General features: G+C 39.6%; 1 protein-coding gene across 2 annotated transcripts in view; it reads right to left on the bottom strand.

Annotated features, from left to right (window-relative positions):
- LOC138843701 (beta-galactosidase-1-like protein 3) overlaps nucleotides 1–16490 on the bottom strand; it is a 67332-nt gene that overhangs the window by 22889 nt on the left and 27953 nt on the right. For both annotated transcript variants that reach the window (XM_089314578.1, XM_070048412.2), the window contains exons 8-13: nucleotides 16161–16242; nucleotides 15540–15604; nucleotides 7301–7388; nucleotides 4154–4294; nucleotides 3496–3576; nucleotides 2726–2832 (exon numbers count right to left, since the gene is read on the bottom strand). In XM_089314578.1, coding sequence (XP_089170704.1) covers nucleotides 2726–2832; nucleotides 3496–3576; nucleotides 4154–4294; nucleotides 7301–7388; nucleotides 15540–15604; nucleotides 16161–16242 — 564 coding nt within the window. The remainder of the gene's footprint in view (nucleotides 1–2725; nucleotides 2833–3495; nucleotides 3577–4153; nucleotides 4295–7300; nucleotides 7389–15539; nucleotides 15605–16160; nucleotides 16243–16490) is intronic.

Raw genomic sequence — 16490 nt, 5'->3', positions numbered from 1 at the left:
ATACTATCTTATAAAACTAGGCAAAAATAAAACAAGAAAACTGTAGAAAAAAGTTTCTAATGAACAGATGATAGAAAAAATGCTCATGGAGTGGGCTTTTGGATTAGCAGTTGAGTTGCTGGTTGAGGTATCTTTATCCTGTATTGAATCGCCTGTTTTCAAGTTCTACACTATTAAATCTAGCTTCCTGGTAATTGCACACCCTGGGTGGTGTCATTATATGACTGAAGTAATCGGTCAATCCAACCATGTTGGAGACACGGCAGGTTCTTCCTTCAGGCTGGCCCAGTCCCAGACATTGCAGGCAACTGAGTAGTGTACCAGTGTATGGGAAGTTTTTTTTTTTTTTTATTTCTCTCTCCTCATCCTTCTCTCTCAAGTAAGTAAATAAATATATTTTTTTAAAAAATAGAAAATCAGGGGCCAGCACCGAGGCATAGTGGGCTAAGCTCTGCCTGCAGCACCAGAATCCCCTATGAGCACCAGTTTGAGTCTCAATTGCTCCACTTCTGATCAAGCTCTCTGCATGGCCTGGGAAATCAGCTTAAGTTGACCCTAGTGTTTGTGCCGTGCACCCGCATGGGAAACTGAGAATAAGCTCCTAACTCCTTATTTGGATTGGCTCAGCTCCGACCATTGTAGCCATGTGAAGAGTGAACCAGCGAATGGAAGACCTTTCTCTCTGTCTCTCCCTCTCTCTGTCTGTAACTCTACCTCTCAAATAAAATATTTTTAAAATATAAAAATCAGATCCAATCGTATATTATACTACATTATCAATAGCAAGTATCTTAGGTGTGTAAGGATATTTCAATACACATGGTATAATAAACAGAATACAACCTCATTAGAATGAAGCACCTAAACCATATTATCATCTAAATATATGCAGAAAATGATACAATTCATTACCTTTTCATGATAAAGAATTGAAAAAATAGATATAAGATGAATGTATCTCTACCCACTAAAGGCTATTACCACATACCAGCTACTAAGATCTTATGGAATGAGGAAAACAGTGGTTCCTCTGAGATCAAGAAGAAACCATTGAAGTTCACTTCCACCATTATTATTCAATATAGCATTGGAAGTCTCAGACATAACAAAAGACCAGAGACAGAAACAGAGAGCAACTACCTGCGAAAGGTGGAGTGAAATTTTCTGTTTTCACATGACAAGGCTTCATATATGAAAAATGTGAAATGTCACCAAATAAGTATTATAGCTTCTAGCAGATTTGCTGAAGTTAGACGATAAAACACTAAATGAAAACCAAATGAAAAATTCAGGAGGATTTCTATACAGTGAAAACAAAGTATCTAAAAATGAATGAAAATAATAATCCTTTCTGCAATACAATAGATACAGAATAAAAAATGAAATATATAGAAATTAATTTAATCAAACAGAAGAAACTGTTCGATAAAAATCGCACACTAAAATTAAATGGAAATAAAGACAAAAACAGAAATATATCTCACTTTCATTAATTTAAAGAATGAATATTCTTAGAATGTACATTTATCCAAAGTAATAAATATATTCAATGCAATCTCTATCAAAATCCCAAGGTCATTTTCCATAGTAGGAAGAATAATCCCATTAAACAAAAGCCAAGGCAATTGTGAATGGGAGTACAAAGCTGAAGGTCTCCTACATACATGGCAGGGGTTCAAGCACCTAGGCCGTCTTCCACTGCTTTCCCAGGCACATAAGCAGAGACCTGGATCAGAACCAGAACCACCTGGACTGAAACTGACATTCCAATATGGCATTGCAGGCAGAGACGAAATAAAGCTTAAAAACAGTATAAGGTTGAGACAAGGAATTATGCACCAGGAAAGTAATCTCAATGTGCTCATCGCTGCATGTTATCCAAAGACTCATAGCAGAACAGAAACCATTTTGATTTCAGAAGCTGGTTTAGGAGATTTCACATGTTCTTCAAAGTAAGACAGATTGTGTAATTTTAATGTGTGAGTGGAGACCCACAGAAGTTCAGTGACTTGGCCTAGTTGTTGGTACATGAACACACACATGCTCAGGATCTTTGACTCAAAAATAGCAATTTCAGGGCTTTCCTTATGCGGATCCCACATAGATTACACAGCCACAGCCAACAGCACCCACCAGACAGGTTCTTCTGGGTCACGAAGCAGGATTCTCCACTATCCAGATACCCCCTTCCTACACATTTTTCTTCAAGTTCCCTCACAGTTCTCACAGAAGTAGCTGATGTTTCTTGAACATTGTTCCAAGTTTGGACAAAATTTAGAGGAGTTTTTTAAAAGATTAATTTTATTTATTTGAAAGGCAGAGAGGAAGAAACAGAGAAAAAGAGATCTTCACTTTCTGATTCACAACCCAGAATAGCCTCAAATGGCCAAGGCTGAGCGCAGCAAAAGCCAGGAGCCCAGAACTCCATCCTGGTCTCCCACATACATGGCAGGGGTTCAAGCACCTAGGCCATCTTCCACTGCTTTCCCAGGCACGTAAGCAGAGACCTGGGTCAGAACCAGAACCACCCGGACTGAAACTGACATTCCAACATGGCATTGCAGGCAGAGATGAAATTGCCTGCACCAGCACGCTGGCCTCAGAGGACTGGTTTTCACACTTCCTGAAACAAAGATATTTGAAGGAATCTCTACTCCATGAATCCAATTCTTTCTGCCTAGTTCCTCAGTGACCACGCCTACTCCCATTCCCAAGTTGTACTCACTGCATGTAGGTACTGTAGGACTTCCCACAGTGGCAAGTAGTGGAACAGACTCACATCAGGATACACGGATTTAGGAGTAGGGTCAGGTAGCGGCGGCAGGGGAATTTCTGCAATGAAAACAGGTCACAGCTTGAGAAGTGCTTGAAGCAACCACTGCCTTCTTTAACTCCTCACCCCTGCTATGTCTGAGCATATCCCAGAGCCCACAAGTGACACGAGTCTTGTCCTAAAACACTCATGTGCTTCTCCAAGAGTGACGAGCAACAGACAGTAATGAGTGAGTTGTGTTGTACCCGCACAAACCTGGACACACAGACCCCTCAGAGGGCTAATGTGGGCCATCACAGTGAGGGCTCTCAGAGAGCTTTTAGTCATTGTCAGGCTTTCCTAGTTCCTAGATGTAGTAGATGGTTAAGTAACACTGCTTGAAGAAGCAATAATTGGCAGGGTGGTTTATTCTCTTACATAGGGGTGACTATGTCACACATGGCATTGAGAGCTTTAAAAATAGGTTACATAATCTATGCCAACACAAACATCAAAGAGACAAGTGTCTTTCTATTTCCATGTTTCATTGAAGCAACTGAGATCCAAGGGCTTAGAAATGCTGCTTCAGAACCACACACATTTTAAGTGAGAAACCCAGGATTTACACTTCAGTTTGTCCTTGATCTCTAGAACAGCAGTAAGCTCCTGTCTTTCTCGGTCTTCCACAGCATGCAGACACTACATAAGGAGGACCACCCTCCACTTAAACGGTTACTGAGTACCTGAGATGGATCCAAGGATTTTTCGAAGTATGAAATACTTTTCTGTGTAATCGCCGGCCTCTGTCAGCGCAGCATCATAGTCTGTAAGACACACAGGGTCCTGTGAAGGGTGATGCAGCCTCTGCACAAGTTCCTGTGTCTGCCTTGGGCACGGATGGGGCAGGCCCGCTGAGAGGGACACAGAGGAAGGCATACCTCCCTTCTCTCAGAATATTGTATTCCAGGCTGAGGATGGGCAAATCGTGCCAATCTAGGAACACCCCACAATCGTTCCTGGGACCCTATAGTAACCAGGACATTGGGGTTGTCCTTTTATCTAACTCTAATGGATGTGTTTTCCTTCCCTTGATCTGAATTGAACAGCTCTATCTTTGCCTCACAAAAATCACCTTTTGTGTCCTCTTAGAGGTCCACGCCAGGGGCAGTGCACAAATGAGGGAAGCAGAGCTGTAAATCCTAGGTGCGATGGCACCCTTCAAGTGCGATGACAGCCAGATGGGACATTATGAGCATCACAGAAAACAGAGTGTAGACAAGGATGTGCTCAACACTCAGCACAGGGCATAGACTTTGACCCAAGGATTCCAGAATACTTTCAGAGAGTTTTTTCAATACCATTGCAATCCCAGTAGAGCTGTGGAGGTGTGGAAACACTTGCCATAGCTAGTGACAACACTCTTGTGTATGTCACTGTCGTATACAGCCCCGTTCATGAAACCGAAGTTGGTCCCTCCGTGGAACATATATGCATTGAAGGATATGTTGTATTGGATAAATTCAGACACAGTATGTTCAACGTCTGTGGAAGAAGAAAGTGAGAACACAGAACTAGAATTAATAGGAGAAGTCTCATTTGAATTCTTGTCATTTGAAGCACATGCCCAAATCAGCTAATGTTTTTCAATATACCTGCATTAAGATTCTAACTAGAAAATGAGAAATTTGCCAGAACTGCTCTATGAAACCATTCTAACAATACCAACAATCTTGCAAACCTTTTTTGTGCATAGATTGACATTCTTTGACGCCTAGTGATAATTATTAAATGACAGGCTAAGGATTCTTACGTTTCTGAAATATTTAATTTTCATTAACGTTTTTAAAAAATGTACAAATGTCTTGCACAAACCCATTGCCAACTGCTAGGAGACTGTCTCTGGGAAAAATGACTTTGAATCACTGCTAATGTCCATACCTTGCTGTTGTCAAACTTTAGTCACAAAACTCTCTTTTCACCTCTATGTTTTAGCAGATAATAAGTCTTTCTACTGGTCACAGTATTACTATGCTCTTAAAACTGTTTATATGTAATACACGAAATTTGTTCTATTCATTTAAACATAAAAGCAAAAATACTTAAAATTATAAAAATATAGATGAAGAATAGAAAACCAAAGTCTAAAAATAGCAGAAGTGTCAAATTCAGTCAGAGGTAGATTCAATATTAACTGCACTCTCTACTATTTCTATGACTATGACATTAAATGACCTATTTCCTTTCTCAAGGCTTTTGATTCCTAATTTGTTAAATGTGTGGACTGATTCCTTCTAACTCACAGGAATGATGAGAAAATTAATGGAAGAGGCTATATATGTGTGTGCTTATATATAGAATATGTATATTATATGTATATAATATATAATATGTATACATATTACATATACATATGTATATTACACATACATATAATATATTGTATATATTATATATTATAAACATGTTATATATATTATATATATAAAAACATATTACAATGCCTGACATAGAAATGATCAGAAAACTATTGCTTTGTTATGTTGGTATTGTAGCTGCTGTTATTATTGTGTTGATTGTGAACTATTATCGGGTTGGTGCTGATATTTATTGTTTCTGGCATTGGTAGTGGTTTTATTGAGGCTGATATCATTTGTTGTTGTTGGTGGTGGCATCGGTGATTGTGATCTTGGTCTTGGTGCTATTGTTATTGATGACATTAGTAGTATTGTTATTGTTACTGGTGTTGGTGTTGCTGTGGTTGGCATTTTTGTTGATGAAGGTGGTGAGATGGACGTCAGTATTCTTAGTGGTGTTTTTATTGATGCTGATAGTGGTGATATTGAAGCTGTCCCTGTAGTTGTTATTCATGTTTTTTTTTTTTTTTTTGACAGGCAGAGTGGACAGTGAGAGAAAGAGAGACAGAGAGAAAGGTCTTCCTTTGCCGTTGGTTCACCCTCCAATGGCCGCCGCGGCCAGTGCGCTGCGGCCGGCGCACCGCGCTGATCCGAAGCCAGGAGCCAGGTGCTTCTCCTGGTCTCCCATGGGGTGCAGGGCCCAAGTAGTTGGGCCATCCTCCACTGCACTCCTTGGCCACAGCAGAGAGCTGGCCTGGAAGAGGAGCAACCGGGACAGAATCCAGCACCCCGACCGGGACTAGAACCCGGTGTGCTGGTGCCGCAAGGTGGAGGATTAGCCTAGTGAGCCGCGGCGCTGGCTTATTCGTGTTTTTGTATCTGATGTCTTTGTTATTATGACGCCCTTATCATTGGCAGTAGTGATGTTCTTGCAGTTGGAATTGTGTTGCTTTCGCTGGTGGTAGTGGCAGTGGTGGTGTGATTGTAGTTGGCATGGTTGCTATTGGTGGTAATAGCAATAACCTAAATAGCAATAACCTAAATGAAAGTTCTCTGTGAGTTAGATCCCAGTGGAAAGAATGAGCCATCAAATAAGGAGGTATCTTTCTCTGAGGGGAGGAGAGAACCTCCACTATGACTATGACCTTGTCTAAATAAGATTGGAGTCAGTGAACTCAAAAGGCTTCCATAGCCTTGGCAACTCATGACAAGAGCCTAGGGAGATTACTGATGCCATAAACAAGAGTGTCAATTTGTTAAGTCAACAACAGGAGTCACTGTGCACTTACTCCTCATGTAGGATCTCTGTCCTTAATGAGTTGTTCAATGTGAATTAATGCTATAACTAGTACTGAAACAGTATTTTACACCTTATGGTTCTGTGTTGGTGCAAACTATTGAAATCTTTACTTAATATATACTAAACTGATCTTCTGTATATAAAGAGAATAGAAAATGAATCTTGATGTGAATGGAAGGGGAGAGGGAGCAGGAGAGGGGAGGTTGCAGGTGGGAGGGAAGTTATGGGGGGGAAAGCCATTGTAATCCATAAGCTGTATTTTGGAAATTTATATTTATTAAATAAAAGTTTTAAAAAGAACAGAAAAAAAGAAACCTGAATTGTAAAAAAAAATAAATTAAAATTCAGATATATTTTTAACATCAAAAAAAAGTGAACAGAGAAAGCAAGGATAGACACCCTCCCCTCTGGTTCCAGGGTCCAGGCTCCCAGCGAATCACTGTTGTCTCCTAATCATTTTTACCCTTCGATCACAACTCTATAGAAAGGCTTGATGACTTCGAGATGATTAAGACACAGGAAAGGCACTGTCTTCCTTTTCAACTTCAGCTTCACGGAGAACCTTTGTGTCCTCACTTCTTCCATGCAAGTCTGTCATATCATCACTGTCACTGCTCCCTGCTTGTCTTCAGAGAAAACCCCCAAAGGTGCAATTAAGTAGTGACTATTGCTTTTCAAAGGTCTGCCAGATCCATTAAATTATGAGCTTGCTTTCAGGATAGAAATGACAGAATTCTTATTTACTTTTGCATCTTCAGGGCCTGTCGGAAAGCATGGACCTAACAGGATTAAGTGAATGTTTGCATCTGAATGAGCTAATTAGCAGACAACCATGCAAATTCTCCATGATGCAGAACCACTGTTCCTTGGTGTGCAGCACTGTTCAACACTTACCACGTGTGTTTCTAACAAAGTGTTTCTCTGCACCCCAGTAGTCGTACCAGCCAATCCAGAGTTCCATAACCAGAATGGGTTTATTTCCCTGGAAACAAATAAAATCAAACATAACTGTAAAAACTGAACCGAAACATCATAAGTCCCGATTGCAACAGGTGAGAACATGAGGATCTCATGCTTTCCACGTTTGTCCAGATTAAAGATTTTTCTTTCTGATCCATGATTTTCCACTCCCCACCCCATTAGTTGTAAGCCATTTTCAATAGCTTTGGCTCCTTTACTCCACAGGGTCTCCCAAGTCCTTCCAGTTTCATGTGCCTCTTGCAGTACATGGAAGGCAGCACCCATGATTCCAACCTACTGTTATCCCTGACCAGCACTGAAAGAATCAGCTCTGGATGCAAAGAAATCTGCCCGTAGATCCTTACGTGGACAGCGAGTATCAGAGATCATCATTGATCACTGTGGTGAGCACAGTGCCATCACTCAAATGCAGGTCTGCACATCATGATTAGCTAGTAGTCCTATGGTCTATTCAGTCAATATATGGTCCATTTTCTCTATAAATTTCTTCAATTTTCTTATACCTCATGTGTGTTGAAGTGTCCTTTGAGATTGTGTTTCTATTCATTTCTTTATTTCATAATCTTATTTGTAATTTTTTTAGTAAACAACATGGTATATAAAATTTCATGCATGTCATAACATCTTTATGGATTAGAAATTTTTATTAGTAAAAAAATTAAGTACCTGGTAATTATTCATCTTTTATTTTAAGCCGGGTACTGATTGAACTTGTTCTATGTAACGGTAGCAGCAGGTGGATGCTGTGAGTCTCCACTGGGGAAAACTGTCCAAATTCATTGGGATTCGAACTTGCCAGTTTGGTTGCAGAATCCATCCTCTTAACTATCACTCTGTTGCATTTGGATTGCAAATATCTTATTATCTAAAACTAGGAGTTAATATACCAAAGTAAAACTTTTCTCAAATTGTCTATACTGACTCTTACCCAAATATAAAGATACTTATTTTCAGGTTCTCCTATGGTTACCAAAACTATCAGAAGCCACATGCTTTCCACCTGATGCGTACATTTCACTTCTAGTCTAGCATGGCCAAGGTTGTGTAATAATGAAGGTTTCCTTGGTAACAGGTGACGTTTCCCCAAGGGGTAGCTGTCACTGTGGATTAATCCTGAAAGATTACAGCTGAGCTACTCTTAGGAGACTAGTTAGGCATTAACAGAGTGCATTCTCATAGTCTTCCATGATCCCAATGGTCACACTCTAAGCCTGAGCACCTAATATTCGGGGCTGGACACGAGAGTTTCTGAACACACGGTCTTCTTCAGTCTTCATTTAGGTTCTCATTTCCTGCATTCTTCAGACATTTTCATTAGGAAGGCACATGGAAAATATATGTCAGAAAATATCTTTAGTCTATCAATACATTTGATTAACATTTGGGCTGGTTAAAAAATTCTAAGTTAGAATGCGTTTACCATCACATTTCAAGGCTGTGTTCCACTGCTTGCTATTACTAAGTCAGTGTTTTGCGATCCTATACGATTCTGTTTACTGTTGCTCTTTGTGTAAGGATGGTGATTTTCTCTCTGGGTTGCAAGACTTTTTATCATTTCCTGTGCTGGCATTGGAGGAATATCATCAATGGACATATTAAGGGAATTCTTACATTATTTATAATTTACTTTCTCCTGGATTCTTTGAGAGAGAGAGAGAGAGTCTTCCATCTGCTGGTTCAATCCTCAAATGGACACAACAGCCAGGGCTGGGCTTGGCTGAAGCCAGAAACCAGGATATTCATCTGGGTCTACCACTTTGGTCCAGAGGCCCAAGTACTTGTTTTTTTGTCTTCTGCTGCTTTCCCAGGCACATTAGCAGGAAGCTGGATCAGAAGTGGAATAGCCAGGACTTGAACCAGAACCCATATGAATGCTTGCACTGTACATGGCAGCTTAACTTGCTAGGTCACAGCACTGGCCCCTTTTTCCAACTCTTATATTAAATTTTTAATTTCAAATATTGTATTTTAGTTTCAAAGGATCTTTTGGTTCCATGGTTATCTTTTTATCAATATTCCACTCTTGTTTCATGCATGAAAAAATTTATTCATATTTCTGTACATATTAATAAGTCTTTTGGATTTCATACTCTGTTTCCAGAATTAACTCAATATTCCCTGCTCTCCTTTTTTCCTTTATTGATAGTTTAAATATTTTTGGGGAAATTTTATTAAACAAATGAAATTCTGTGATTTTCCATTTGTGTTTAATAGCAAGATGGGCTTATGGTGTTAAATTCAGGGTTTGCTATTGGTGGGCTTGATAGTTTCATCTTGGAAATCCTTCATGCCAAAATGAGGAATGAGAAATGTACACACACATAATATTTCCCCCAAATCTGAGAGGTATTTGAAACTTCAAAATGAAGACAAAGAGGTACCAATGGATTAAATGTCCAACAATGGCTTCAAAAATATAAATATATGATGCGCTTTGCTGAAGAGTTTTGTGACATCATAGATTTCTTCCCAGGAAGAAGTATAGCCCCATAGTGCAATACCAAAAATTTCTTTTTCTAATTATTGCATAACGCACACAAGTTGATAAAAAGGCATGTGTTTTGCATAATTCAATGAATCAGAAGTTTGGAAGCAAGGAATTACTGAAGCACATACAAGAATTAAGAATGTTGAGGGATCTGAGAGCCAGGAACCCTGGGAGGATGGATAACGGGAAAAAAACTGAGTAAAGACAAGAATTTTTCTCTGCATACAACTGTGTGCCACTAAGACCTATTATTATTCCAGAGTAGTCACATGCTGTGTGTCATAGGAACATCTCATATATACTTGAAGCAACTCAAATTCACCTAGATCAATGATAAGTAACAATGAAAAAGAATAAAAGTGATTTAAAACGCAATTAAAGTGTCTGTTTTGGAAATGTTATTCATGTATGCATTTAATTTATTTATTTGAGAGGCAGAGGAGGAGAGAAAAACCAGACACAGACACAAACAGAGATATCTTCCACTGGCTCACTCCACAGATGCCAGTGGCTAGGCCAAGTAGAACTGGGAGACAGGAGTTCAATTCAGATCTCCCAGATGGGTAGCAAGGGCCCAACTACTTGTGCCACCACCTGTTTGCCCCCATGGTGCACATCCTCAGTAAACTGGAGTCAGGAATGAAGATGAGGCTTGAACTCAGCACTCTGGTATGGGACATACCTTAACCCTTCTGCTAAATAGCAACCTCTGTCTCTCTTTTAAAATCTGAAAATAAATTAGAGGTAAAACATAAAAAAGCTTTCTATTGGGTGGGTCAATGTATTCTAGTGAAGTTATAATGAAACCATCACCTGCACAAACTGAGAGCCTAGGTGCACCTGGTGGGTAGTGATGGTTGCTCTGATAATTGGTTTCCCATTGCCCACGTGGGAGATACAGAGGGAGGCCATGGATGCTGCAGAGATTTGGGGTGTGAGTCTGTAGATTAAACATATCTATCTCTGTCTCTCTCTTTTCCCCTCACAAATAAAATGAATTTTTTTTAAACATTTTATGAGAAGAAACCAAGCAGCCCATTCTCAGAAATACTATCTATGTCTTGGACAGCAGTCAGCTCTACAAACCCTCCCTTTGCCCCAGGAAGCAGCTTGGCAGAAGGCCTCCTAGAGCAGATATGCCCCTAGAGGCCCCGTAATGTTACTCATGCAACCCTCAAACATGGCAAGGTGCTCCATGAGGGCATCCTGGTGCGTCCATTCCCCAGTGGGACTCAGACACTGACAAGACACACTGTCACATCACCAGGCACAATATGTCACAAACCCCTGAGCCTACGGCAGTGGTCTCTTGCCCACACAATCTGCAGAAACTGAGTATTGCTCCACTCCCATAGCCAAGTGCACTCTGCCCAGAACTGCCACAAAAACCATCATAAAAATAAGTGAAACATGATTTCTACAAAGGAACCCGATAACTCCATCAGAAGACCACAAGGAAACAGAGAACAAGGAATTACTTTACAAATAATTTTTAAGAAGGATTTTATGGGATATCAGGGACACCCAAGAGAATTCAGACAAATATCTTAATAATATTAACCAGGAAATAGATTGAAAGAATTAGAAATTGAAGAAAGAATTAGTCCAAAATATTGGCACTAAAAACTAAATAAACGAACCCACAATAGCAGAGGTGAGCCATCAGAAAAACTTCTGAATTTGAAGACTGGTGTTTTGAAATCATCCAACCAGATTTTTTAAAATTTAAAAATGAAGAATGCCTTGAAACCACCTAGGGTATCAGCAAGGAGCTAAAAATTCTCATTATGGGAGTTTCTGAATGGAGAAGGGAAAAGCTTACTTAATGACATAATTGCTGGAATGGGGGAAAATATGAGCTTCCAGGTATAGGATGGTCAAAAGATTACTTATAAATTCAAGCCCCAAAGGTGCTCTTCAAGACATATTCTAGTCAAACGGTCAAAGAATACAGAGCAAATAGAGAACTGCAAAACAGTAAGAGCAATGTGACTTGTCAATTAGGGGGAATCTTTGTTAGATCATTGAAACACTTCTCAGCAGATTTACAGACCGAGCGAAGGATCTGATGCTCATAATCCTAAAAGAGGAAAACTGACATCTAACAGCATAGCCAGCAATGATACCCATCAAAGTCGAGGGAATAAAACCAGGCTTTCTATGGCAAGCAAAACCTGAAGGTACTCATCACCCTAGACCAGGCCTACCAGAAATGCATGAGGAAGTTCTCTGTTGTAAACAACGGGATAATAACTACCATCATGAAAATATCTAAAATGTCAACTGTATATTGAATGCATTAAATGGAAAGAGAACAGGGCCGGCACTGTAGTGCAGCTGGTTAAAGCCTTGGTCTGCAGTGCCAGTATCCCATATGGGCACAGGTTCGAGTCCCAGCTGCTCCACTTCCGATCCAACTCTCTGCTATGGCCTGGGAAAGCGGTAGAAGCTGGTCCAAGGCCTTGGGCCCCTGCACCGTCATGAGAGACCCGGAAGAAGCTTTTGGATCCTGGCTTTGGATTGAGACAGCTCTGGCCATTTGCAGCCGTCTGGGGAATGAACCTGTGGATAGAAGACCTTTCTCTCTCTCTCTCTTTTTCTCTCTCTCTTTCTCTCTCTCTGCCCCTTTCTAACTCTGCCTTTCAAATAAATAAATAAATCTTTTAAAAAATGGAAAGATAGGGCTGGTGCCATGGCACAGTAGATTAATCCTCTGACTGAAGCGCCAGCATCCCATATGAGCGCCAGTTCTTGTCCTGGCTGCTCCTCTTCTGATCCAGCTCTCTGCTGTGGTCTGGGAAAGCAGTAGAAGATGGCCCAAGACCTTGGGCCTCTGCACCCACATGGAAATCTGGGAAGAAGCACCTGGCTCCTGGCTTCACATCGGTGCAGCTCTGGCCGTTGAGGCCATTTAGGGAGTGAAGCAGCAGACAGAAGACCTTTCTCTCTGTCTCTACCTTTCACTGTCTGTAACTCTACTTCTCAAATAAATAAATAAATAATCTTTAAAAATAAAAAATAAAAATATGGAAAGAGAAATCTAGTGATTTATATTTTATTTTTAGTTTTTTTCTGGATTAGATTTGCTATATATTTAGTTAAGAGATTTTTTTAAAATCTTTATTAGTTATTTTTTTGTAGCCTTGTTGCTTGTATTCATTAAGTTTTGATATCAGGGTTATGTTCTGCTCATTTAAAATGAATTGAAATGCATTTGATACTTACTTTCTGAAACAAGATATCATTATTTCTCCTTAAATTGTTTAGTAATATTTACCAAACTATTTAGTACTTCTGGGCATAGATTTTAAAGAAAAACTTATTTCACTAACTACATACAGACTTTTCAAAATTATTTTTCCTTCCATGTGATTTTCCTGAATTTGTTTTTGAAATAAAAGTGTATTTCATATAAGTTGCCAAAATATTTGGTATAAAAATTTAACATTGTTAAAAAATCAAAAACAGAACTGCCTGTGAGTCAGCAAATCCACTACTGGATATGTTTCCAAAGAAATTCAATCAATTTGTATACAAGACATCTGCACTCACATATTTAATGCAACACTCTTCACTGTAGACAAAATATGGAATCGACCTAATTTCACAGCAAGAGTTGAATGAAGCTACAAAAACTGTGGTATAGGCACAAGAATACTATTCACAAAGAAGAGTGAAATCCTGTCATTTGAAACAACATAGATAGACTTAAAGGACTTTATTTTAGGTGAAATAAGCCAGGCCTGGAGAGGCGAATATTGCATGTTCTCAACCATACTGTACTCTAAACAAGCTGATGTCATAGAAGTGAAGAACGAATGAGCAGTTATCAAAGGAGGGAAGACAGAAAGGGGGGATGGGAAGAGGTTAAACCAGGGGGAGACTATTACATTCAGGAGGATGGAGTTCTGATGTTCCACCACACAGTGAAGTGATACATCTTACATTTATAAATAGCCAGAAGCAATGTTTTCCATGTTCTTACCAAAAAATAGCTATAAATACTTAAGGGAATATGCTATTTACTTTAATATACTAATTACACAAAGGATGCATGTACTAAAACATATCATAGTACACTGTATATATATATCATTACATTTTAATCAAAAGTAAATTTTAAAATATTCATATATTATAATAACTATGTAAACATACTAAAGAAGAGCAACATGAGACAAGATCTAAGACGTCGGGTGTGGTGGCTCTTTCTTTGTTTATAGGGGTAGAAAGCATGATCCAAAACGCAGTCAAGAAAGATGAAGTAGTGATTCATGCTACAGCACGCATGGACCTCAAACACCTCATCCTTCAGAAAAAAGACAGATGCAAAATACTAGAGAGTGTATGATTCCATTTACAGGACATATCCCGGAGATCACATTTATAGAGTATCAATGGTTGCCTACAGTTGAAGTTAACAGTGAGAGAATTACTGCAATGGAACATGGGGAAGATGCTCATATTGGACTCTGTAGATCGAATTGTATTCTTACAGTGGGTGAATTCAATAGTGTGTAAATTCAGTTTCAATGAAGATCTTAAAAGTAAGTTACAAGGAAAAAAAAAAAGAAATAAAACAAAGATTTATGAAGGCATGAAAAAACCTGTGGCAGAACCAGAATTTGGGGGGAATTCTTTTTGCTAGGTTGGAAAATGTGCAGACTTTGATAGGAAAAAGAAGCAATTTTCATTTTCTCTGTGCTTAAAACTTATGAAGGAGTGGGAAAAGCTCAAAAGAGAACAAAGGAGTTAGAGGCACTGGCCACACGTGTGCAGGAATGGAGGGAAGGCTCCTGGCCTGGAGCGAGGGGCATTGGCACTGTGACTGGAAATGGAGGCAAGGTTGCAGTCACCACAGGCCTAGTAAGACTCAGCAATGGATTCCGATGTTATGGCAGGCCCGTGGTTAGGCATGTTAGCCTTGGGCTGTAGCATCGCAGCCGAGGCTGGATTCCTTTCTCACCTATCTTCTGGTTCCCATGTTATTGGGATTGCCAGTTTGTTAAACTCTGCCCAGCATTAAACAAAATTCCTAAATTTACAAGAATTATAAAAGATGGAAGGGTGTGCTGAGGATGAGAAATTCCATTTTTCTGTGTAACATAAAACAGATGGAGTGAAAAACAATGATCAACATTTGGTCTTTCGAGTGGCACCTGGCAATCCAGGAGGAAAGGATATGCTGCCTATGACACGGACCATGCTTAGTCCACTGTGAATTTTTGAATGAGGGCAGCCACTGAGAGGAAAGTAGAAACGTAGAAACTACTCGATTCCTCTCTGTTAACTATATTAATAAACAATTCTCATTCTCATGATTCACAGTTTGGCTGAAAAAAGCCAACATCGCCAAAACATCTTTATTCTTGTTACACAACACATGGAATCCATTTCTGAGCTCTGTCCTCACAAAGAGACCATTTTCTGTCACTGATTCTCCAGCAAGTTTTTACAACTTTGAACCTTTATTCTGCTCACAATCATTTCCATAATTTTATCCCTAGGCAGATTTCTTGCTCAGGCTCAAAAAAAAAAAAAAAAAAAAAAGGCAAACACGCTCCAAAAATGGCTTGGAACGCTGTCAGGGACAGTCTTGACACAAGATTCACAGGTGATGGAAGTTGTGGAAGAGGGAAACAACTTATCTCTAAGATATCTTACCTGTAATTGAGACAGCTCTTTTGAAAGTTTCCTACCAGGTTTTCTTATATTGACGGTGGCCAATGCTGTAGAGAAAGATATGTCTACTGAAGCAATGTGACAAATACCATCATGGATGGGATGAAGCCCCACCTGCCCACTCGTATCTTGCTCATTTCTCTTATGACTACCACTGCCACTTTACAATTCTATCCTGAATTTTCCTGTTACTTCATTCAAAAATGTCTACATTTAGCCTTGGGCTGTAGCATCACAGCCGAGGCTGGATTCCTTTCTCACCTATCTTCTGGTTCCCATATTATTGGGATTGCCAGGTTGCTAAACTCTGCCCAGCATTAAACAAAATTCCTAAATTTACAAGAATTGTAAAAGATGGAAGGGTGTGCTGAGGGTGAGGAACTCCATTTTTCTGTGTTACATAAAACAGCAGTGAGGAAAAACCACAAAATCTGGGCAGGAACTTTGAGTTACTACCCTGATGCTCATCTGCCATAATACAAGTCTATGGACTCCATTAGCGTGGGCATGGGAGAAAGACATAACACAGACACTTGGGCTGTTCAAACTTTACAACAGCTGGAAAAGCCTTGGCTTTCTATTCAAATAGCTCAAAACTTGTACCTCCTTTAACGTAGCCTTTTGTTGAATGACCCAGAAAATCAGACGTCAATAGAAGCTCCACAATCCCTCTTTTTAGCAGGCCCTGTTTGAGAAAAAAGTGAAAAAAAGAATAAAATGAGTCCTCTTTCCTTGCACCCGTGGGAAGATAAGCAAGTAAGGAAATTGGGAGGTGAACACAGCTGGATTCAAGTGGTGCGAATGAGTTAAATTTTAGTGAATTCAGAGTCTGAATGCTTCAAATTAAGAGGCTGAGAGACTCACTTTGTTGTGTCATCCTGGTGTTGTTCCACGGGGTTGGCTGCCAAAACAGATAAATGTGGGATGTGATAC

This window comes from Oryctolagus cuniculus, chromosome 1 (assembly GCF_051225735.1).
Source record: "Oryctolagus cuniculus isolate XC-2025 breed Fujian yellow rabbit chromosome 1, ASM5122573v1, whole genome shotgun sequence".
Taxonomy (NCBI): Eukaryota; Metazoa; Chordata; class Mammalia; order Lagomorpha; family Leporidae; genus Oryctolagus; species Oryctolagus cuniculus.
Note: the sequence above shows the minus strand (reverse complement) of the source record. Positions and strands in the feature narration are given on the sequence as shown.